Genomic DNA, 25,338 nt, shown 5'->3' with positions numbered 1-25,338 from the left:
CATTATAGTAACACGCCATCCATGTCAAAAGTGAGTTGTATCTCAAAGGGCTTACCTCGTTTTCTTGAATCAATCTAAAAGTAGCGACGGCGTTGGTGGATTTACTTAAAAATTTATTCTCCTTGCAGGATAATAAATAATTATAATTTGATAACTTTATAACGAATTTTATTTAAATGGTGTAATTTACAGCATTTTCGTAACTTTTATTGGTAAACAAAATATATAAATTTCCAGTCGTATTTTAAAATGGCGCACGTTATAGCGTATATTACTTTAAATAAAAATTGTAAAATTTTTGAAAAATCCTACCTTTGATAATTATGATTTTCATGATTGTTTCATATTTCAAATGGAAAACATCTGTCAATATTGTGCTAAAGATATATTTTTTTTTGTATTGATTTTTCAGTCGTATAGGAAAGAAGAAACATTCTCAATTCAGCTCAGCTCGCAGTGATACAGGCGCAGGTAGGTTGACTGTTTGTCAAGATCTAAGGGAAATAACTCCAAATATTTCCATAGTAGAAAGAAAATTCCTTTGAAATCCATGCATTTTCACTGGAATAAATTTTTGAAAAGAACTTGGTATAATTCTGGTTTACTTGTTACCTTGCAGAAATTAGATCTCATTCTCTTAAATTTTCAAAAGGTAAATTTCCCTCTGCATGCCTTTTTAGATGTAGAATGTGTCGACGAAGTTGGTATGATGACTGTCTACTTAGGTCATGGTCACTGATGTTGTGATTTTTTTGCAAAGACTATTTTGGGAATACATGTTGAAACACTAAAGGATAGTGAAAATTTATTGAAAAATAAAGCATAAAAAATGGATATGAGTATTTTATTTTGAGCGAGATATTGCTGTTATAATTGTAAGAACATAAGTTAAAGTGCATGTTATTCATTTTCCCTGCCTGATGTGTTTCTTCTGAAGAAATTTTGCATGTATAGTTCTTTCAGACAGCTGGCATTTTTATTTTTAATCATACACAGGACTTCATTGAAGCCTAAATAGATACGAGGTTATCAGTTTTATCTTTAGTTATTTAATTATTTTCTTGAACAATTTTTAGGTTTTTTTTTTCAATTTCATTACATTTTTTGATGATAAATGAGGATTATTCATAACTTTCTTCAATTGCGTACACACTCATACTTCAGAAGCAAAGCCAAAATAGAATTTAAGAGGTGAAAAAATGTAATGAAATAAATAGCAATCTTTTCTCCCACTGAATGTTGTGAACACTTTATTTTTGGCATGACTTGATTTTTTTATTTTTGTCTCACATCCAGACTTGGATGTTGATGGTGCTGCACGTCACCATGGTGCAGGTAAGACAGTCACATGACCTGTCATATGGGGTATCATGTGACCTAGAAGCGCTGCTTTGTCACGTGTGAAGTGTTGTGGGGTTTTAGTAATAGATGGTCAAGGGGCAGTAACCTGCACTTAGGAGTGTGTATATAAAATAATGCATAATAGAGAAGCACTATCTTGACACAACTAAAGGCACATATACGTATCTGTTGTAAAATATTTATTTTAAAAAAAAATTGTACTCTTAGCTGTAAGTCTTGGTACCAAAATTGCCAAAAAAAAAAAATAATAAATAAATAAAAAAAAGAAGGAAAAGTAAATTTTTAGTTTTTTTCCTTTGTTCATTTCTTTATTTATAGAATGTTAATGATTTTAGAAAAGTAATTCATAGTAATATTTGTAGGAGATTTCGGAAAAAATATTTTTAGAAAGATAGAAAAAAAAATAACTTTCAGTATAAAATGAATCAATATCTATCGATGCTAGAAAAATTTTGCTTGATGTTTAATCACTTTGTATTAATAAAAGTTGAAAATTTTCACACACTAAAAATAATCACTTAATGAATTCAGTAATGTAATGGTACTAAGATTTGGAATAGTTATTGGGTAAATCTTCTGCATGATTAATAATTAATATGCAAAGTAAATGTAAATATTCATGTAGTTCATATATCTTTTATTATACATGTATATATATATAAGTTTAGTTTATTTCTCATCTGTGTCAGTATTGTCAATGTTTCCTGAGTTGCTTTCATGACCTCTTGCAGATTTAGACAAAACTTTAAGTAGGTCAGTTAAAGACCGCATTATCCGCTCTAGTAGTGCCGTCGATCTGGCAAATGGGACGAGCCCCTCCTATTCCAGTTACTCCGCCCAGAAACGGCGGTCGCCGCAAATGGCGGCCGTTGCTCGAATGACGCCAGGAGCCACATACTCATTGCGTAAGACCTCTGTGTGTTCTGTCTCTAGCTATATAGGTGTGTCATGGCTGTCAGTCATTCCAAAAAGGGGTGTGTCTTATGTCACCTGCATGTCATGGGTGGGATCATTTCAGCTCATTTCTGCTTTTAAAAGAGAGTAATTCTATCATGCATGCTTCTGATGGGAAAAAAAAGAGGAGAAATAATGAAAGAGATAAGGACTTTATGATCTGCATGGAGAGTAAAGTTTGAGTCCTCTCAGAGCTCATCAGGTGCCCTGCATGGTTCCTCATGTTGAAATAAAAATCCATTCAGGGTTAATTTTGTACACTGTCAACATCACTTACATGTATCATAGGTCAGTTTCCATAGCACACTTTTGTAGTGTTAAACAGCACAGTTTTCTTCATGTACTCAAAAGGGAAAGTATAATTGAATGCTTCAGGTCTTTAAACATGTTCAAGGAGAGTCTCTGATTATTTCATGTTCCTTTTTACTACAAAATCAACATTTTAAGAGGCAATATATTTTAATCATCAAATGGTAGAAATAATGGAATGACACAAGAACATGATTCATCACATTTGCTAAGAGCTTTATCAACTTTTTCTTCATAATCAGATTGCTGTTCATAAAAAAGATCATGTATATAATAGGCATAAAAGTATATGTAAACAGGATCAAACAATTAAAAAATCAATTGAACTCTGCTGAAAAGTGTAGTTTTATTTACTTGAATGTAAAATTAAAAATTAATATTTACTCAAGTCCAATATATTTCATTTCGCTAATTGAAATTGGTATTTGCTAATGTTAATGGAACTTTATGTACTTACCCTAGTACTTGTATGACATATATATGCAGTTATTTCAAAAACAAAAATTCAATGGGAGAAGTCATTATGAGGCAAAAGCTATATAAGCAGATTAAAAGCTTAGTCAATATTGCTGAACACTAATCAGAAGAAAAAAGGAAGAGGTCCTGTCGTGGGTCAACACATAAATAAGTTCTGGTCTAGCAGTTCAGTTGTGTGTCTATATGGTCCTGTTGCATATTGTGTGTTGGAGAAAAAGAAGTGTGAATTGGACATAAATGTCAATTTAGCAGTGGACCCACAGTAAAACCTGTCACCGAGTCCTGGATGTTGGAAATATTTTTGTTTTCTATTGTGAAGAAGAAGTATATTACAAAAATAAGAAGTTCACTTTTGTTGGAAATACCTTTGGAGAAGATATAAAGTTGAAAAAAAAATAGTTTAAGCATTTTTACTTCAAAAGGTGTATTCTACTAAACTGACCTGCTGTGAAATTGACATGTCCGGAACAAGGTCATTTGTGTGGACAAGATAACACAGGTAGTGAAACCAGTGCTCCCGATCCAGGCAGAGCTTTGTGTATTGTCGGAGATTAAAGAGATTAGCGGGGATTAAATCTTGGAGTCAGTGTCCTGTGATCTAGAGAAAACACTAAGTGAACACGACTGGGACGGATTAAGGAATTCCCTGTCCCTGGTGAAATCCTGCAGGCATGGGGAATGAGTGTGCAAGGCTGGACAAGCTTGTGCCGGGATTTGTGTTTTCTTGGAGAAGCTTTGGATTGAGTCACCGCATTGGAAAGGGGATAGAATGAAATTGTGCGGTGTAGGATGAACTTAAGTTATTAAAAGGAAATAATCTTATTTATTCTATTGTGGTTTTTTTGATGTGGTGCAAGCAATATGGATATGTAGTAGACACGAGTATGACGACTTATATAAGCATAGACTTTGTCTGAACATGCTGAGATATTGCATACACAGAAAATGGAATTGAATTGTGTTGGAAATACAAGGTACCTTAGAACACAGTGAAGAGAGGATAATATGGTCATAAAAATGTGAACAATATGGGATCCTGTGATCATAAAAAACATGTCCGATTTGCTGTGTTTCCTTATGTGGTAGAAATCCCTCCACGAGAATGCGCTTGGGAGGAGGAGGAAGAAGAAGAGGGGTTCTTTTCTGGAGAAGATGAAGAGGTGGAAGATTTCGTGGAACCTGCCCCTGGTAATTTGATCAATTGAATGTCGCAAGTAATTTGGTCAATTCTGATGTGTCTTTTGGAAGGATGGTTAGAAATGGTTTTTTTTGGTTGGATTTTGATACATTTTATACTTTTCGCTAAAGTCTGATATTATACAGAGTACATGGATTTCTCTCTGACAGTTTATCTGAACTCTAGCACAATTAATCTTTGATGTGTTAACAGTTGAGGTGCTATGAAGGTTTACTTGCTTTGGGACATTGTGGGGACAAACATCACATCATCATCATCATTCATATCCATTGTGTGTTAGGGGGATGATTCACAACCTTATTTATTTACATGTTAAGACAGCCAACTTGTTTACTTGAGGGCAGTAGAAGGTCTAAGGTTAAAGGTCACGAAGGTCATTTTATACAATGTCTGTTGGCCATTGTCAGTTGGATGCTTTAAGATACATAAAAATGGTGAAAAAGATTTCAGATTGTGTACTTGAAAGTATACCGTATTTTGTGAAGAAATGCCCTGTATTTTGTTTTGTCTACAAAGTCCGCTTGGCTTTGTTAACCATTTTCTTACATGTAACCAGAGCATGAACTAACATTGTCTTATGTTATCTGAATGCTTGGTGTGTGTACGTTATACATTCATAATGTTGAAATTCATGGTGAAATCCTGTATAAGATGGATGCTTCATTCTTTACATTATATGGCAGATTTCATGAACAAAACACTTTCATAATTTAACATTTAAGATATCTAGAAATGTATTTGTAATATTTATAAAATAATGTATTTGTAATAAAAGTGCATTTGGTATGATGCCAAGCAATTATTACATGTATAGGCATGTAAGAAAACTTTTCAAATTTATATCTTCTTTTTAGCATGACAATATGAATAAAGAAATATATCAGTTTTCTTTTTAAGTATGATAAAACGAATCAATCATATTCCATTGCTTTAGTTGACATCTGTTGTTTAGTACATTTGTACCAAAGGGAACATGGCTGACCACTTTGCCTCTCCCTTCCTCTTTCTATTGTCTGGCTGTGTCATATAGTGGTGCAACTTGCTTGTTACTTTCAGCACGACATCGCAGTAGCTCAACTCATCAAAATCTTGGCACCTTGGACCGTAATAGTCGACCTCGCAACAAAAATGGTAGCTCCCTCTCTCAGCGTAAGTATGACTGTCACAACAAGAGTTATCTCCCTTATATGAATACCCTCCCCCATTTTCCAATGTTGATGGACAGAACATAAATCTATAATGTATACTAACTTTCGATTCCTTCTACAGAGAATATTCAATTAACCATTAACAGCGACAGATATGCATTATAACATATACATAACAATAGAGAAAGTTTTGAGCCTTAATGTCAGTTAGAAGTGCTATAACTGTTACTGAGCTTAAAAGTCAGCTTTGCTTTAATGAAATTGTGTTCTGGCTAAAAGATCACAGCTTGATGCTTATCTGAGATATATTCCCATAGTTCAACCATCTTTATCTTCAATCCTTATTTGTGTTTTATTTTGTGTTTTAATTATCAGCATGATTTTAATTGTAAAGTTATGTGCCAAGAGTATTTATTTACAGGTCACTGAGCAACAGATAAAGGCCTTAACAATAAGAAAAGTTATTTCACATGACTTTGTTTTTTCTTTGCAGCCAATAGTAGGTCAAACTCACCAACTTCAAGAATTAGTTATTTAACGCACAGCCAGAAAGATCCCATGACCCCAAGGTCACAGAGAAGGTCAGGGGTCACACGAAGTCAAGGGGCCAGCAGAGAGGGTAGTCCAAATCGCCTTCATATGCAGCCAGGTACATATGTTTTTAAGCTGAATTCAGGTAGTCAGAAGAAAATGGTTATAGGATAAAATCGATAACAATATTGTAAATAGTCTTTGTAGCAAGAGATGAGCATAGTCTTTGTAGCAAGAGATGAGCATAATTTGAATCCCACCTCCATTGCAATTTTGCAATATGATCTAGGTTGTAATTCCTTGTTAGCCATGAATATATAAAGCAAGATACATTTAAGTTGTTTCAGAATCTGACTATTTGGTCAATGTTATAGGGAGGGAAAGAAGACCCAGCGGAGGGAAGACCCTGCCCCATTCTGCTTCCAAGAAGAGAGCAGGGGTGATGGCCCAGCGCACCCTCCGGATAGGTTCTGATGTAGAGGATGCCTTGTCAGACGCACTGGTAAATCGCTGACTTCAGAACTTAATGAATCTAGAGTTAAATGTTTTATATACTGAGCAAAATGTTTAATGATTTCAGAAAAATTATTTGATTTTGTAGTATTTTCTGTTCTTTTATTAAGGAGAAGAAAAATATTTAATTTCTGAAATGAACTACATATATTGTTGAAAGATTGGTTCTTGAATGAATAATACAAATGTATGTTATGTATGAAATAAATTTTATAAGGTTTATTATTAAAAATTTTGGTGCAAGAAATAGAAGTTTTTGAATTGTGATATGAAATATTTTTTTACAGCTTTCAGCATTTTATACACTTCTGTTTCTCAATTTCTATTCCTCTAGTCAAGAGGACCCAGTAGGCGGCGCTGTGAGTATGACTCGGATGATGCAGCCAGTGAAACATCCAGTGTCTGCTCAGAGAGGTCATACAGGTCAATAGGTCAAACGTCAGAGGTCAGTAGTCATTGAATTTGAAAGTTTGCAAGTTGGATAATTTTACTCTTATTATAAGTCATGTATTTCTTTTTCAAAAGTGAAAGTGAAATATTGAAACAAAGTTAAAAAGTGTATATATATAGCAATGAAATTTTGTTTAATATGTTTTTATGGATGACATGCAACCATCATTTCTGTAGCAATTTCTGTTAAGTTTTTCACAGCTGTTGCATTTTTTGTTGTCTTACATGATCACTGAGTCAAAATATTTAGAGTTTTAGACCAGGGCTAAAAAATGTCCCTTATAGTGCCATGAATGTAATGTTCAGTTTCTCTTTGAGCAATGTATTCTCATCTGGTCCTTTTCAGTATTATTTATGGGGATGTCAGGTATTAGCACTCAAGATGGCATGGCACACATGTTGAAAATCAGATCATATGTTTTACACTATTAACTTTTGTGTGACTGTGTGCAGTAACCTAACTAAAGGTGGACACCATGTAAAATAATGTATTAACACAAAAGAAGGGGCAGGGGCAAATAGAGTAAGGATCTGCTTTTGGGAGATACTGTATGTAAAATTGACGAGGCTGGGGAAAAAGGAATTGGGATGCTTTGAGAGTTACTGCTGATTTGAGAAGGGGGGAACAGTTTCATCAAAGAAACATTTGGAGTCATAGGAATTATTTTCCTAGTATTAAAAAGGACATATTCCTCTCTCTGAAAGATTGACATTTAGTGAATCAAAAAGTATTTTATACAGAGTCGGTTCAAAAGAAAAATAAGAACTCAGGTAAAATTTACATAAAAAAATTTCTTATCATACAAAATTACTCTAGATCTACTCCTCTTACCTATTTTATAAGAACTGAGTATGGAGGCTGAAAATTTTCACTTTTTCCCTAAGCATGGTTTTCAGGGGTTATCTTCCCCCCAGTCTGACAGGTTATAGGCATGTTTTACACCAACCATCCACTTCTAAAATACCACAGCATGGAATTTCTACCTTCAATTTTATAAAAACAAAAACCTTCACTGCAGCACTTTCAATCTAACATCATGAATTTCTTTTGTCCATTTGTTTTGTCCTCAAGTTCCTTTTAGTTTTTCAGTCAAATTTTTGGTTGCATTTGTGTGTCGGTCAGTTTTTACATTTTAATTTCACTTCATTGGATTTGTTGAAAATATGGCTTTTGATTGGCTTTTTTTCTTCTGCTGCTAAAGGCCTCGTCAACTGATTTTGATAAATGGTATTATCGTCTGCCAACCCCAACACAGGTATCATGTACCTTAGGCAATCGAACTGATTTTATGCTGCTGTAGTGCTCGATTTGATTTTCTTGTATTCTCCAGAAAAAACTGCATTGTGAATTCTTATTAAGTGTATACATATTATTTACAGTAACTATAATACCTTTATATTTTTTTCGTATTATTTTCATCTGATTTTGCATTTTCATTCAAAATAAGCATTTTCATACATAATAAGAGGTCAAGATTTAGCATGTAAAATGTTGTTTCAATGTCAGCAAAAACGATGTTTCAGAGCTAAATTTTAGAAGCTTGTTGTTCTGCTGATATATGTTTGTTGTATTTGCACAATTATTTTTTTTCTTCTTTGGCCTCGTTATTATTTTTGTATATATTTTTTTTTTTTTGAAGTCAATGATATGATAATTGCACATATGTTGGTGTCTTTTTTTTCTCCCTCTGTGCAAAAACAAGTTTCCCGTAATACACAGTTAGGAGCAGTTTGGTTTGCATGAATTTTGATAATTATAATGAATGATTATGATTTTTTGGTTAGTCTACGAGTAAGGACTCGATTTGTTCACCTCCTGTTTTGGAGAGTGCTAAGGTTGCCAAGGTAACACTTCCTCTTTTATAAAGCTGTTTTATTTCAGCTTCTTGAATTAAATTTTTTGGCAGCTTCTTAATTAATTTAAATTCTTTGGCAAACTTTCAGTGTTAAGCTTTTTGAATGTGATATTTTGCTTTAAATTATTTTTGTTTAAATTCAGATTTTTAAAGATTTAAAAAAAGGAGTTTTTTCCCTGTTATATGAGCTGTAAAATACTTTAAAATATTAATAGAATAAGAGTTGTGTAATATGATCTGGAAAAAATTATCATTCCAGATTTTTATTTTTTATGAAATTTGTGGTCACAGCTAGAAATTCATTTGAATTGTGTGCATTTCTTGTTGGACGTATTGTATGTTTGTCGTATTTTTTTTATTTTTTTTGCACAATAATAGTTTTCTTCGTTTTTTAACAGTTCTGGAGAATAATAAACATGATAAATGCTTTGATTATCTTATTTTGCATGAGACGTACTTGTATCAGAAACATTTTCCATTCAAGTTCAGCCATATTAATATCACTTTATATTCATAAAGTAATTTTTTTTCCAAATGTTACACAAATTGATAAGAGGAATAAAATAAATTTGAACAATGATGAAATAAGTTTTAGATAATTGATCATACTCTGTGAATAATAACAACTGAAATTTTAGAAAATCAAATGATTTATAAAGTACAAATTCATTATGAACACAAGATTTTCCATTTTGTAAGTCTGTTTCTTTGTTTTTTAGGATACGACAGAAATAATTGCCCTGCTAGGTAGTGGTTCCCATGGTGATCGTAAAGAGGGACTTATAGCATTACAAAATCTCCTTAGGAGTGGACGGTTTTTAAGGTAACCATTTCAAACCAGCCAATGTAAAGTAGCAGAATTCTTATGATGCTGCCACTTACATGTAAAGTAACTGAATTAGACAAAATCTTTATTGGAATTGAGTAAAATTTTATATGCTTGAGCTGTCAGTTGTTTTGATTTTGAAGATAGGATTCAGCAGTGAAATGATTGCTTAAGATGCTAAAATGAATTTTGTATCAAAGTTTCTGATCTTGAACACAACTTGTTGAGTGATAGAATTCTGCAGGTTTCTGTAAAAAAAAATTTCTTCTCTTTTTTTTCAGTCGTGTAGAATTGCAGAAAGTATGTGAAGTTTTTAATAGAATGTTTCATGATCCGCAGAGCAAAGTAAGTTATTTGATTTTATACAATATTTACTATTTCTCTTAAATTCATCTCATTCAAAACTCACCCACTTAAGATCAGAGTAAACGGGAAAAAATATAAGAAAGCAAATTTTCCCTTCAGCATTGTTTAGCACCTGATTTATTGTAAAATTTAAAATTTTGAACAATATGAAATATGAAAGTAAAACAGTTTAAATGAATTTTTTTTGGTTTTCTTTGCAGGTTTTAAGTTTATTTTTAGATACATTAGTTGAATTAGTTCAAGTTCACAGCCAAGACTTGACCAATCAAATGTTTCCATTTTTAACTCGATTACTGAACAAATCTGGTACGGACATGTTGGGCTCAGTCCAGAACCGAGTACAGAGGGCGCTGGATGCCATCAGGTTAGTCACAGGAGTGTTTTGATTGGCTGAGATATAAAGGTTAATTCCCAAGGTATATGTACCTTTTCAACTTGAGCTCCCTTTTATACAAATAAAATTATGAATTAAATATATTCCAGTCTAACGTTGTTACCTCAACTTTGATAAGATCAGAAAAACTTGGAGATATCCGAGTGTTCAAGATACCAGGGTAAATACAGAAAGAATAAGTTGTTAAGACTTAAAAATACTTCAAAATATCCATGGTATTTGACATAGTGTTCTAGAGAATAAAGTTCTCAACTGTTTTAGTTATCTTGTATATTCAGAGGCAAACTGTAAAAGTACATTGAAATGTTTTCAGAATTATATTAACCCAGAATGCATATTTTTTATTTTCAGAGAGAACTTTCCTGCAGAACAACAGTTTAATGCTCTGTCAAAGTATATCATAGATCAGACCCAATCAGCAAGTCTTAAGGTATGTACAGATGTTTAATTTCTGTAGACAGTATTAACTCTTATGTCATATATTTTCATGTAATACATGCATCATTAATGCATCATTATCATTCTTAACTTTTTATATGCATAATATACTTATTAATACCACATTAATAATGTTCAACTTAAACTAGTATTGAATATATTATACTAAAATGTATTTATATAAAAAAGAAAATTCTGCATTAACTGTGCATTATTTTAGATGTGATATATACTCTTTGTTTGCTTGGAGAATGTTGGAATGAAAGTTGAATGTGAAAACTTTTCTTTCAGTATTGGAAGAATCTTGTTTTGATTAATTTTTCTCTTTCATTAATTTTTTGCCAACTTAGCCCAAGGTAACTTTTAATTTTTATTTCCTTCTTGTCTACATGTTAAGTCCCAGTGTGCTTAAAGGACTAGTGAAATTTAAAACTAGTTTGACTCCTTTACTATGTCTTCATTTGATATTGTGGAAACTTTTTTATAGAAAAAAAATGAATTTGTGCAGCGATTTGCTCAAATACATGCACAAAGAAACATCAGTTTTATAGTAGGCCTAAAGTTAAAGTACTTTTGACAGATAAATTTGATAGAAAGCACTCTTTTAGTTGTACAGTATTTTCATTAGAATATCTTGAAAAAGTCTTTCAGTGGTGAAAGCAATTCTAACTGAGCTTGCATGATTGGTACATGGAAAAAAAGTTACTAATATTTTTTTTTTCTGATAATCATGATAATATTGAGATACTTCATTTTGTCAGTGGGTCTTGGTTTATTTGCATGAAAAAAAAGTAAAATATCTATGTTGAGGTGCTTCAGTGTTTTATTAAAGTTATATCTAATAAATGAATTTATTATTGTTGTCCTAAAGTTCTTGAAAATATAATGTAATAAATTCAACTTCAATTTTTTTTTTAAAAGAAAGGCTAATATTGTTTATTTTTTTCAATATGTCCTACTTTAATATTGTAAATGTAATTTTCACTGCTTGCCCTTTGCCTTTGTTAATTGCACCTTGTCTTGCAAATTGCTTCACATATGCCTTTAATATGTACATACTGACTAGCATTATTTCTGCATTTTGAGAAAACAAATCATTCTCTAGAAAATTAAAATTTTTCTATTATCATAGTACATTGTCATTCTTGAGTTTGCCTTATGGCTGCCCAATTATTTGTTATTATTTTGAAAATATTGACTAGGCTAGATTTTTGGTTTCTTGATTGTCATAACATAAGAATATACATACAGTATATGTTTCTTCTAGTATATTCATGATATTTGTTTGCATTTTTGCTCATCGCCATTATGTACAGTGTATTATAAACGTACAAAGATGTTGATGTTGATCAAGATTCAAATATTATCTCCCTTTTTCAGGTGAAGGCTTCCCTATTGAACTACATGCATAATCTAGTGTTAATGATGAACGACACAGACTTTGTTAATTCCGCCGACACTCGCCTGGTTCTATCACGTATCATCAACTTTACCACGGAACCCAAAAGTGTGGAAGTCAGGAAGGTAGGTTTTGTTTTACTCAAAATTTAGTTTCAAAAAATTATTGTAAATATATAACTTTGGGTATCCAGAGTTTGACAATCCACTAGTCGTTGAATTTGAATATGTATTGAAGTTAAAATACCAATTTTATCTGTGTATTCAACAAAAATCCATAACAATGAAATTTATCTTTATTAGACACCTAAGAAATTTGCTGATATAGAAAACATTTCTTACAATTGAATTTAATTGATTAGATTGTTTAAAAAAAAAAACCATTTGAATTAGACAAGTTTCACTGTGTAAGAGATGTTTTAAAGAGAGTGAGAAAGCCTCGTGCTCAAATGCTTCCTGATGTTTTACGTGATCTCATGATGGTATTTAATTTCAGGCTGCTCAGTTAGTGCTGATAGACTTGTTTAATCTGAATGCCCCAGAGCTGTCCATGATGTTGACAAATCTTCCTAAGCCATTCCAGGATAGTGCCACTAAGATCTTACAGACACACGTCAGGAGTGCTAGCCGAGACAGCCGCGATAGCGAAGTACTGTCCCCCAAAAATGTCACCCCCCAACAGAACAGGAGTCGCCCACCATCTAGGTAGATTTCATACTTTTCTTTTACACTTCTCAGTATCGCTTTAAGTGGTACCATAGAGTCTCATCAAAGAGGTAGAAATTTATATGAAATCAAGAGGAAATACATTAAGATGTAGTTGTGATTGGGGTTGGAGAGTCATTACATACATAGTAGTTGTGAAAATGTACATGAAGGTTACAATTTCTCAGAATTTGATGTTTGGAATCAAGATCCAAGCAAGTTACTAGTATTTGATACACATCTATCCCACTCTGTCTGAATTGTTACATTGACATTTACACTATATATAATATATTGGAGACATTGCTAGAAGATTTCAGACTTCACAGTTTTACTGATGTCTTCACAGGGGCCACCATGATGAAACAGAGACGGAGAACATGAACCCAGAAGACATTTATAACTCCATCAAGCAGACGACAGCCGACATTCAGAACCTGAGCTTTCACAGTAAGCTGGAGAATTACGATCCCGTGAAAAAGAAACGGGAGTTCACGTCCCAGGACAGTGGGATACAGGATTTACGGAACGACAGTCCCGACGCCGTGGACACCAGGAAAGGGAACTACAACCCCTCACAATACTCTGACGAGGTAAGATTATAGGAAAACAGACAAAAATCTTGTTGATGGTTTAATAGATAACACTCATGCAAAGCTAATCCATGGATTTCATATTTGGGGGTTTATAAGTATCTTCCATAGATGTTTTCATTGTGTTAAGTGATGATAAAGGAATGATCATGTTCAAATGTAAAATCAAGTAAAAGACATGATTGTTTCCTTATAATCTGTTTGTTGTTAAAGTTTTGCTAATTAACATGGAATTGTGATTAATTTTCTGAATTGGATTTTATGAATTGACTAGTATTTAGACACATGAGAGCTTGTTTCAGTTTTGCTGTCCTTTGTTTTGCAGGCAATGAATGGCTACAATAGGTCACGCCTTGCCGATGCTGAATTAGATGACAGTGAATTGTTTAACGAAGGTAAGCATTTCTATGTATCATAAACAATTTTTCACAAAAAACGAACACTTTCACTTCCAACTTGCCATTGCCTATTATGATTATGACAGAACAATAGCACATACATACACTGTACATGTATACTGATGAATAATGAAACAAATCTGTTGCATGATTTTTGAAAAAAAAAAACTTTAAAAATACTACTTTATATATAAACACAGTATAAGAAATGCTATTTTGTATAGCTTTGCAGCATGAAAAACAAAAAAATATATATATTAAAGCATGACATTTTGTTTTATTACAATTTTTAGCTCATAACGAAGTTTTTGCTAGCTACACGTTATTTTTTGGAGCAGTTTTCTTTTTAAGTATTCTATGTCCTATATTGATTAGACACAAGAGAGTGTGTTTCTTGTACCAGTTTTCAATGTTTTGTTTTTGGAGCAGGTTAACATTTTTGTTTTTTGCAGTGCAATTCCAAGAATATAAGGTTGACAAACTTGCAGGATGGTACATCGCCTTGGGCTTGCTTCGCTGAATTAGATGATAGTGAATTGTTTAATGAAGGTAAGCATTACTATGTATAGTCAATCATTTTTCACACAAAACACTTCACTTCCAGCTTGCCATTTCCTATTATGATCAGGTCAAAACAATAGCACCTACATACATGTATACTGATGAATAATTTTCTGAAACAAATCTGTAGGTTTCTTTCCAAGTAACTGTAAGCCCTATGTTTTGCATGAATACATAAAACTTAAAACTACCATTTTGTATGATAAACACATTTCCAAGTAACTATGAGTTCTTTAATGAAAACTGCTATCTATGCACACTAATGGACTTGCTGGATGCTGAATTTGACATGAATAATAGACCCAAAAGTTAAAAATATAAGGCTTATATAACATTGTATAAACCAAACTTGCACAAATGTTGCATCAAGAGATGAAAAATCTCAAATTTGCTTCAGATGCTGGATTTTGATTACATTTTCAAAAAAAAAAATTTTTTATGTAGGTCTATTTCAAAGTATCAGATTAAAATTGCTTAAATATTTTCATTTTTGGAATATTTTTGTTGGTTAATTGTGTGACTTTCCTTAAAAGACAACATTTTGAGGTGAGCTATTTGATTACCTATGTTTTAAAATTTAGAAAAGCTTTGTAAGTTTTGGGTTGATAGAAGTTTTATAAAATTTTCAGACCTGATAAACTCAATAGTACTCCCAGGTTAGTTGTACAGGCCACTGTATTCTGTAGCAATGTATTCCTATTTATATCTGTGTTCATACATTTACAACATACTATCTACTTCTATTCAAAATACTGCAAAATCAATTAATTTAGCTGACATTTAATTTTACATTTGTGTATCAACTAATACATAAGTAGACAATTGGAATATTTTACTTGAAGAAAATAAATGTTCGAAAGTAAATTGGTCAAAGTATATCTAAAGGTGAAATGATATAGCCACAATGGGTGAAAGTGTCATTGTCATTTGATGTAGAAATCTCACAGCAGTAATGGTGGCCAATGGCCAATGCTATTTGGATGATTGTAGTTGCAATTTCCTGGAAAAATTAGATTATTATATAAACCATATATCACACTTAGTGTCACAGTCATAGCCTGGCAAATATTTAAGGTGGCTCTCCCTAAAAACCGCAAGCCTTGCACTTTGACCTTTAAAGTACTGCTACTCTATGTCCTGCCACTATAAGATTTATACAAGTATCTCTGCTTTATAAAACACTATACACACTTTCATTTGGTTTTTATTGCTGTGTTTCTATCATTTTTTTTCAGGAAAAAGTTTTTCAAATGTTTCTTGTAGAATATGTTTCTCAATGAATTGAGGCATACTTTTGAGTTCTACTCATTTAGTCCAAACTAAAAGCAATATATTTGATACATGAACTGTTGAACATCATTCAAGATATTTTTCTATATTGTTTATCTACATGCTTATATTTGAAATTTCGTAAAATTTAATAAAACTTATATTGTAGTATTCATCTGCTTAACTTCATTTCATTTCATTTTTTCATTCATCATATCAGGAAAGACATTTTACACCTTCATTGTCATATTTAGTTCCTAAAGTAATATAAAAAATATAGAAAATGTTTTGAAAAGGAGAAACCTTTGTTTTCCTGTAGATCCCTGGAAAGCCATTTTAGGAATCTCATGCACTGAGCATGATGGTAGGTCATGGTGGAAAACCAGATTTTATCTGTTTTAATTTTTTCTTGTGACTTCTTGTCATTTTTCACTGACTTGTTAATAGCTAACTTGAGCAATATAGGTCCCTCTATCCAGTGTTTGTATCGTGTAACGGAATGGAGATTAATGAATTATTCTAGAGCTTGAAACAGTATAGAAATGATTGTTATAGATATTGTTCCATGTGTTATGCACTTTTAAGACAAGAGTTTGCCCTCTGTATAGATGTCATTTTGACTTCATCCAATACCATTTTCTCATTTACTTCCATATTGCAACACTAACAGTTGAATAATTTATAAGCATGCTTTTGTCAGGTGGATTTTGTTTATTTTTTTATTTATTGTTATGTACACCTGTGTTCATATCCTTGCACTTGTAAATATTTATTACTAAGAAGGAGTTAATTTATTTGTATCATTATTTATTTGTTTATTTATTTATCTTATTGAAAAGAATTTGAAATCAGATGGACATTTTATGGTTAGAAGTATATGTACATTGCATTCTTTTTTGTACAAAAAGCATGTGTTTTTGCATGTCAGACTTCATCACGTTTATTTTGAAAACTTAATCAATGACTCAAACTTTCCCAAATTTAATCATAAAAATCTCATTTATGCTGAGTTTAATTTATTTCATTTTCTTCATGTATTCTGTCTTCATGATCTTTAGTTTGTCCTGTATTCTCAATTATCATCATTTCTCAAATTAATAAATATTTACTGTTTATCCTAAGATTTAATTAATGTTTTATTATCCTTTCAGAGTCCACAGAGAGTGATGTCATCACAGGAATTTTAACAGAGTTATCAAATCACAATAAAAGGTAATCTCAATATTAAAATAAGGATTTGTAGATTATAAAAAATAAAATTTTGATCGATGCTTAAGCTCAAAATATGATTTACTCTTATATTTTACTGTTCACAAAGACATTTATGTTATTTCTTTAAAATTTGACTTTTATTTTTCAGGAATAATGAACGAAAGGACGCCATGCTGTCCTTGATAAAAATGACGAGGGAGGGGACATTCAATTTCTGGGATGAACACTTCAAAACCATTCTGTTTGTTTTACTGGAAACCTTAGGGGACTCCAATGTAAGGAAACTTCTTGTTATTAAAATGTAATTGTAAATGTAACTTGTATGAACAATCAGACCATTGATACAGATATTTTATAGCTAAATGGATGAGAAATGGCCCTATAAAATTCTGTCTTATAAAATGGAAATTTTCTCTTATGATGATTCTTTTTACAAAGAACATGCTTAAAATGGAATTCAAGTGATATTTGTATAATCAAAGGCAATCATGAATATATAAAATCTTTACAAATAAAGCAGTGTTAGAGTCTTACATACAGCCATTCCACAAATTGAATTCTTAAAGTCAGAAACTAAATTTTGTATGTCTATGTTTTCTTTTTCAGGGCCATATTAGGGCATTAGCATTACGGGTACTTAGAGAAATTCTTAAAAATCAACCTAGTCGATTCAAAGATTACACGGAGCTAACAATTCTCCGGATCTTAGAGGCTCACAAGGATTCAGAGCGAGAAGTGGTGCGGTCCGCAGAGGAATGCGCTGACACACTGGCTAATTACCTACCCCCGGAAACCTGTGTCCGCATACTGAATCCAATCATTGATACTGCAAACTACCCAGTCAACTTAGCAGCCATTAAAATGCAAAACAAGGTATGCTACTAAATAGAGCAATATGTAGCTAAAACTCATGATCTGAAACCAGTGTGACTGATTAAAAAAGATTGAAATGATTTATTGTATACAAGATAGCAAAGTTGAAATTGTATTTGGGAACTGTGAACTTAATTTGACATACTGGCATTCAAGATATTGATAAATTAACTTCATATGCACTTTAGGGTACACTTTGATGGAAATATTTTTAGCTATTATTACGTGAACATTATCAGATTTAACACTAGGTGGTGTTACTGTGTAATGTAAACATTTGAATGAGTTATGGCTGAAAGTGTGCCAAGGTTAAAACTTTTCAGCATTATTGTGTAACTTGTCATTGTAAATGACTTCCATTTCTTGGTGCAATAATTCTGAGCTGTAAATGCAACATATTTTTCTTAATTTATCTCAAAAATGTCAATTTCTATTTTGTTGCATACAGAGAATTTGTTCTATTCTAAGCATCAAGATAACATGCAGAACAGAATTATTAAAAGTTTATTTTAATATAGCCTGTTACATTTTCATTTTTTTTAATTTCAGGTTCTAGAGCTATTACCCAAAGACACATTAGAAGCACAAATGGGAGAAATCATTCCTGGATTATTAAGGGTAAGAAACCAGTGTTAGGGATCTAGATTGTCTAGAAGTGAAGTGACATTTCATACCTTATTACATACATGTACATGTACAGTAACAGCAAAATATAACGTCAAGATGATACACAAAATTGTTAGGTTTTGCACAGATATTTAATCTCTTATTTACTGAGATACATGTTCTCCACTGAAAGTTGGTCATTTAGATTTTGTTATTACACCTTGTTTACAAGTATTTGGTTCTTTGATTGTTAGATTGTAGGGTTCGCAAACATTTTTATAAAACACGCAGAAATTATGTCAGCTATAATGTGACATAAAAACATTACCATTTTAAACCCAAAAATAAAAATAAATAAATAGAATTAATGTTGCAATGTACTTTTTTGAAATATATAAACAAAGCATTTACATGAAATGTTTATACCAAGAATTTGTTTAAATCGCACAGTCAGGAACTACGATCGTATTCACGATCTCATTTGTTTTTCTCTATACATGATTACATAATTCATTGAAAGTCTTCTTTCTTTATGTGTCATACTAAATCATGATCGCTAAAATGTTTAATTTCATACCGCTGAATTGACTCAGAATTACCTAACTTACCGCTAAGAAGCTAGAAAGCTAAAAATAAATACGGGGTTTTCCAGTGAAAGTTGATAAAATTTGTAAAAACTTTAAATTTATTTTTTTTTTGAAAACTTTATTAGTCCGTTTGGACAATTTTTATTAGTCCGAATGAAAATGTATTAGTCTGAGACTAACGGACTAACGTTAATGTTGAACCCTGGATTGTTGCTGTACCTTTTCTTATATTCTAAGTTGTAGAAGTGAATGTATATGATGGATGAAGTTATACTTAAATTCCTTCTTTTTTTTGCAATTTTAGGGATATGATGACCAGCAGAGTACTGTAAGGAAGTCTGCAAACAATTACAGTTAAATTAAATATCAGGAATCATCTCACCAAGCTCAACTATAGTAAAGTAAGTCAAAACTCAACTAAAGCTTATAAATGTCAGGGTCAGTCAAACAAGTCAGAATTTTTCTAAAGTATCTCACAGCTCAACTAAGTAAAGTAAGTCAAAGCTCAACTACAGTTTCAAAATATCAGACTCAGCAGTCAAACAAACTCGTCAAAACAAAACTCAGTTTATAAATGTCAGACTCAATAGTCAAACAAGCAAGAATTGTGCTAAAGTATCTCAGCACTCGGCTGATCTCAGCTTTAGTTAGTCAAAACTCGACTACAGTAAAGTCTCTCAGAGCTCATTTCCAGTAAAGGATGTCAAAAGTCAACTCAAGTAACTGAACTATATTTAAAAAGAAAGTCAGAGTAGTTGTTCAGAATTCAATTAAATAAAATACGTCAAAGCTTAACTTAGTATAAAGTGACTAAAGAGGTCAAATGCTGTAAATTACTCAAAATGCAACTAAGCAATATAAGATAAACCATTGCTCTGCAAGTCCAATTTATTTTGCAGAAGCTTATATGCACATGTTAAGTCATATTAAAGAGAAAGTTGTGGACAGTAATAATGTGTACATGATGTAGTATAAGGCACTCTTTTATGAACAAAAGATGTTTGTATTATAAAAGTGCTTGAAATCTTTCTGTGCAGATAAACTAAATATTTCTTTCAATGGGATGATTCTTTTTATCATTTGATATAAAACAAAAGTTTTTCAACAAGATTCATACCTGCAGTTGTCTAGATATAGGCACAGAATATTGAGTACAGTTGATATCTATTTCCTGGGGCGTGTGTGGGAGTAAGGGGGAGTAACTGTCAGAACTAAGATTATTCTATCATCTAGTTCTTTGGAACTTCCTGTTCCTGCTGAGAAGGATGAACTCTGGGAAAAAAGTATGCTAAAAGGCAGGAATTATTAATGTTAAGGGAAATTACTGTGACATCTTTGAATTTTTTAAAAGAACTTGAAGATTTGATGCTTCATAAAAATTTTTACTGCATGAGAACAAGGAACTAAAAATGAAATAGATGGCTAATTTCTGTAGAAGATCTAACCAGAGGCAAATATATCTTTCATCATAACTTTTAATTTTTGGGCAGATAATCTGTAGAAGAGATTTGGATGGTATTTAAAACACATTAATTTTGTGTGATTATGTGATTAAAGCTTTGATTTACATCTCTCTAATCATAGTGTTGAGTTCGGTCACACCCAGAAGAAGGAAATAACAGATATATCATATGAGAAATAAGGGGATTTTGAGATATTTTTCCAGAGATAAAAGATTATATATGTACATATTTTTTATTGATATGCACGAAGATGTAAAAAAGTTATCTTAATACAGTTTGCATGGGCTTTTGAAAATATTAACGATAATATGTTTAAGTACTCAGAAATATATAGAGATTATTCCTTGAGAACAATTATTGTCCAAGAGATGATCCGGGGGAAAATGAATTTCATCGTTTGTTTTCTCTATTTTGGGCTATGATCTGTTTTGATTACAAAACAATCAAATCTTCATCTCAAACTTAGTGGGACCAAGATTAAACTTAGAGATATTATAGGATTCAAAATAACGTTTATAAACATAAAAAGTGGTGGAGACTGCCAAACCACCTCAACATATCTTAGACCATCCCTGGCATTTGAGATACATGTATCAGTGTTCAAGGTCACTTGTTTTTTTTTTTATTAAAAAAAAATTGATCTTATAAAAATAGAAAGAACATAAGAATTGAAATTCAATACTAAACACTTCTTTCAGATAAATAAATATTCTGCTTGTGTGTCCTGACAAATGATAAAAATTCTTAACAAGAAATGATCCACAAACTTAATTTTAAAAAATGAGCAGTTAATTGATATCTAATTTAATAGGCTACAGAGATTCTTGACTATATATTGTCATTGATGTTGAGATTTTTTTTTTGACCCATCTTGTATTAATGATAGTAATTTTTTTTATTCTAAAAGATTTTTTTTCTCTTTTTCTGTGTGAAACTCCTACATTGGAAAGTCAATATTCACAGTAATACATAACATGTATGTGAATATTCCACACATACATATGTTAACAGCATATATAGAAATAAGAAGTGCATCTTTAATACATCATACAAAAAACAAAATGCTTAATTAGGTTAAAAAAACAAATTAGTCATATTTTGGTTAAGTAATTAAGTACTTGAATAGGAAAAAAGGCAGGTTAACTGATTACTAGCAATTGGACAATCTAGGGTTATATAAATATATTTTCCTACTCCTGCTTCTCTTTATTGACCTGCAAACATGAGTCAGTGTATGAATGATATGAATGAATTAAATGAATGAATTGCATTTCAAAGAACATCTTTTCTACCAGAGTTTATCCTTGCAAGAAATGGTGTTTTGATTGCCATTTAATGTATGTAGATTGCTTCAATGATCTCTTCAATTGGACTTTAGTAAACTCTGTTCTCCCTCAAATCTAATGTACACAATATGTTAAATGGGCTGTTTTACACTTTGAACATTTTTCTTAATATGGCTTGACGATTTAAGGCGTTTTAATATGGCATCTCCTTTTATTCGAAATTAAGGAAAACATTTTTATGGACAACGATAACTTGTATAGAGTCTTGATTTCATATTCATTTGATTCTATAGACATTCAAGATGTTCTCTTGTAATTGGAATTTATCTGATGTTATCTGAAACGTGTTAATCCAGCAGATATTAAAAGTTTTGACAAGAGAATTACATTATGGAGGTATCTAACTACAGCAATCAAATTTGTCTAGATTTGATGTGGTTTTGACTGTCTTATGCTTAACTGGAGGTAAACAATGCAAGGTCAAGGTTCTCATATTGATAAAAGGGTACTAGCTTTGAAAAATACAGCCCTCTTGTGGGGTCTTTTTGATAGATTTTTTAAAAACTTTATTATCTGGAAGATTTGGTGAAATGATTTTTATACATTCACACCAAAAATCTTATAGAAACTTTTTGTAAAGATAAGTGAATGCACTTTGATTTGAACACTCATGTTGTGAAACCACCAGTACCACTGAGCCAGGGGGGAAGATGACTGTTGGGGGTCAATTGTATAATTGATAAATAGGAGAATTATGTCAATCCTTTTTAATTCTTTATAGACAGGCATTTTATGCAATAAAATTGATTTGTACTTTTGTTGAAGATAGATATGTAAACATGTAGTAGGCTTGTTTGTTTTAATGAAGCTGTGGGACTAGGTTTTAAATTTTTTATGGAATTTGTTGGGGTTTTTTTTTATTCTCAAGGGCACCTAGGGAAGTTACAGTGCTGAAGTGATGTTCTCATAGATCACTTTGTATCCCTTATTCATTAAGAGTTTTTGTCATGGAGTCTACAGGAATAATAGATAGGTACCTCTTGGTATCAAAGATTCTTTGTTTCTTTAAAGCTTAATCAAATAGAAGAAATGGTTCAGAAAATATATTTCTCTTTGGAGTTAGGTATGGAAAAAATTCAGAAAATATTTGAAATCATTTCTTTTCATGTAAAGGGAGGTTGGCATTACATGTAGGTATTGTAGTGCATCTGATATTAAAGCTGGTGTTCTCATTTTTCACATAAATTTAATCTGAAATTAAATAGGTTTGAGACATAGACTATTTTTATGACAGTAATAAGATATAAAACATTCCCTTTTTATGTAAAAATCTATGTCCCATAACCACCAAAAGATTAACAAATTCAAATAATTACATATTTGGTTTATTTCTCACCTAAAAAAAAAATACATCAAAATTTTAGTGAAGTAAAGATTTACTCTAACATAGAATTTTTTTATGGTATCTTGGAATTATCTCATTTTGCCACCTTCCTTATTTCAGTGTTTAAGTTAGAAAGGTAACACACATCAGATGGGGGGTATTTTATATTCAGGGAGAAACTCGAAGAGAGATGAGAAAATTCTTTCACTCTATAAATGAGAATATTAAAATGCATTTTATGAATCTTTAAAGTTCAAAGTGATGTTGGAATAGATTATGATCAGTATTTGTCCTCCATAACTTCATGCCATATTCAGGTTTAATGATGCATTCTATCTTTTTATTGCCGTCCCTTTAACTTCAAATATCAATGAAATTGATTGCTACACATTTCCAGCTCTTAAACGTTTAAAAATTTAAAAAATATATCTCTTCCCATGTCTCTAGTCAGAATATCGCCTAGAATTCAAAATATTGAATTAATCACTGTCTTGACTTGAATATTTCATTCTCAGAATAACTTTCCAGATATCTTTGACTTTTTCCCTCTATTCCATTTCGTATTTTAAAGAGCCCTGGGTTTTTAAATAAAAATATAACTTGTTTATAGGTCATTCTCATTACCTTTATCAGCATAGGGACACCAATGTATCTCTTTTTAAATTCCAGAAGATAGGAAATTATGAAATTATGGTCCAATATTGAATACAGGGTTGGGTATGAGAAATCTCATAAATCTCAGATTTTTGTCAGCGATAAATTGGGAAATGATCTTAGCTGTAATTTTAGTCACATTAATAAATTGATTTGTAGTTGGATTAGCTGGTGCAAGCTATTACCAGGATTGATATATGTTTGTCGTTATCTCGTATAAAAAAAGAAGACCCTGCAGAAAATATTCATTTTGCCTTCATTTATGAAATCGTTAAACTTGTTTTTCAGTTATGATTCACTTGTCATGGTGTGAGGTATTAACGTCAGTACAATTTTGTTTTACTTGAAAATTATAGGGTATTTGGTGTTAAATCACAAATTTCAAAATAAATAGGTGGTTTAGCCATTAAAAAAATGTGCAATCTTTGAATTGACCTATTTTTACATGCTATATTTGGTGGACCAAAGTATTTGAATTGATTTGATATGATAGAGCCATTAAAAACAGGGGTTCCTTTTAAAGCCATTTATCTTAAACTGGCAAAAAAAAGAATGAAATGATAACGATTTAAAATGGAATAGAAATTTGAGAAAATGAAGTGTCCAGAATAATTGTTTTGATGTTTTGCTAATTATTTTCATTTTCTTGTTTTTAGGTAAAACTCTTAAATTTATACATCAAGCGAGCTCAACAATCTGGTAGCGGTACTTCAGCATCTTCCTTAGATACATGAGACACGCCCCCTAGCAACCTAATATGCCATAAAAATGGAGACTATTACCATTCCACCATGGGGAGACAGAAGCTTTTTTTTGATTGGTCAATTCCATGTGAGCTGAAGAAAACTTGTGTCTAAAAGTGAGAATGTGACAGAACACCTTATTAAAGAAATCAGCGATGACTGTAAGCCGAATTAGGGGTCAAGGGTCAAGGACTCTGAACAGGCAAAGGTTATTGACATATCTTGTGTTGTCCAAGTCACTCAGGAGTTGGCTTAGCTTTTTACGCTATTTATTGTCTTTGGCTTGAGATCAGAAGTCGATGTTGTCTGGTGTTGGGGGGGGGGGGGGGCTTTATTGATCATATGGTGAAAATACATGAATTCTTTGAAAATCTCCTTCTCTGTATCAGGACTGTACTTATTGATATTATAATTAATTCTTAGTGTGTTCATAAGGACTGTACCTTCTCTATAGGGGAAATAAAATGGGAGGGGAAAATGTAGATTTCACATCTTACTTTGTACGAGTACAATCTTAACACATATATGTATTTCTTGTAAGCTTCTTGTGATGTTATGTACCAAATGTACTGACTTTGGTGGATTTTTTTAATATGACAGATTTATAATTATCACATACAGATGTAAAGGATTTTTTATTTACCGGCACATTTTTTATAATCTGAAAGAAGACTTGTATTTACGAGTGAGATCGGTCTATAATTCTGTGGATTGTACATTCACCCAGTGATATATTCCTATTATAATTGTGTTGAAAATATCCACACATGTTTATATAATCTAA

General features: G+C 31.7%; 1 protein-coding gene across 1 annotated transcript in view; it reads left to right on the top strand.

Annotated features, from left to right (window-relative positions):
- The window catches only part of LOC134235612 (CLIP-associating protein 1-like), a 53,560-nt gene extending 28,705 nt beyond the window's left edge, over window positions 1-24,855 (top strand). Inside the window, 24 exon segments of the mRNA XM_062717747.1 lie at window positions 413-471; window positions 620-652; window positions 1,297-1,335; window positions 2,094-2,267; window positions 5,357-5,449; window positions 5,942-6,097; window positions 6,354-6,481; window positions 6,827-6,937; window positions 9,518-9,621; window positions 9,906-9,969; window positions 10,191-10,354; window positions 10,736-10,814; window positions 12,203-12,346; window positions 12,717-12,925; window positions 13,275-13,518; window positions 13,844-13,913; window positions 16,066-16,110; window positions 16,898-16,958; window positions 17,107-17,233; window positions 17,565-17,831; window positions 18,381-18,449; window positions 19,329-19,366; window positions 19,368-19,425; window positions 24,468-24,855. Of these exon segments, the coding sequence (XP_062573731.1) occupies window positions 413-471; window positions 620-652; window positions 1,297-1,335; window positions 2,094-2,267; window positions 5,357-5,449; window positions 5,942-6,097; window positions 6,354-6,481; window positions 6,827-6,937; window positions 9,518-9,621; window positions 9,906-9,969; window positions 10,191-10,354; window positions 10,736-10,814; window positions 12,203-12,346; window positions 12,717-12,925; window positions 13,275-13,518; window positions 13,844-13,913; window positions 16,066-16,110; window positions 16,898-16,958; window positions 17,107-17,233; window positions 17,565-17,831; window positions 18,381-18,449; window positions 19,329-19,366; window positions 19,368-19,425; window positions 24,468-24,545 (2,614 nt within the window). The 3' untranslated portion in view covers window positions 24,546-24,855.
- The last annotated feature ends 483 nt before the right edge of the window (window positions 24,856-25,338 follow it).

Source organism: Saccostrea cucullata, unplaced genomic scaffold, assembly GCF_032062105.1.
Source record: "Saccostrea cucullata isolate Sc308-1 unplaced genomic scaffold, CSIRO_AGI_Scuc_v1 ctg309, whole genome shotgun sequence".
In the NCBI taxonomy this organism is placed as follows: Eukaryota; Metazoa; Mollusca; class Bivalvia; order Ostreida; family Ostreidae; genus Saccostrea; species Saccostrea cuccullata.
Note: the sequence above shows the minus strand (reverse complement) of the source record. Positions and strands in the feature narration are given on the sequence as shown.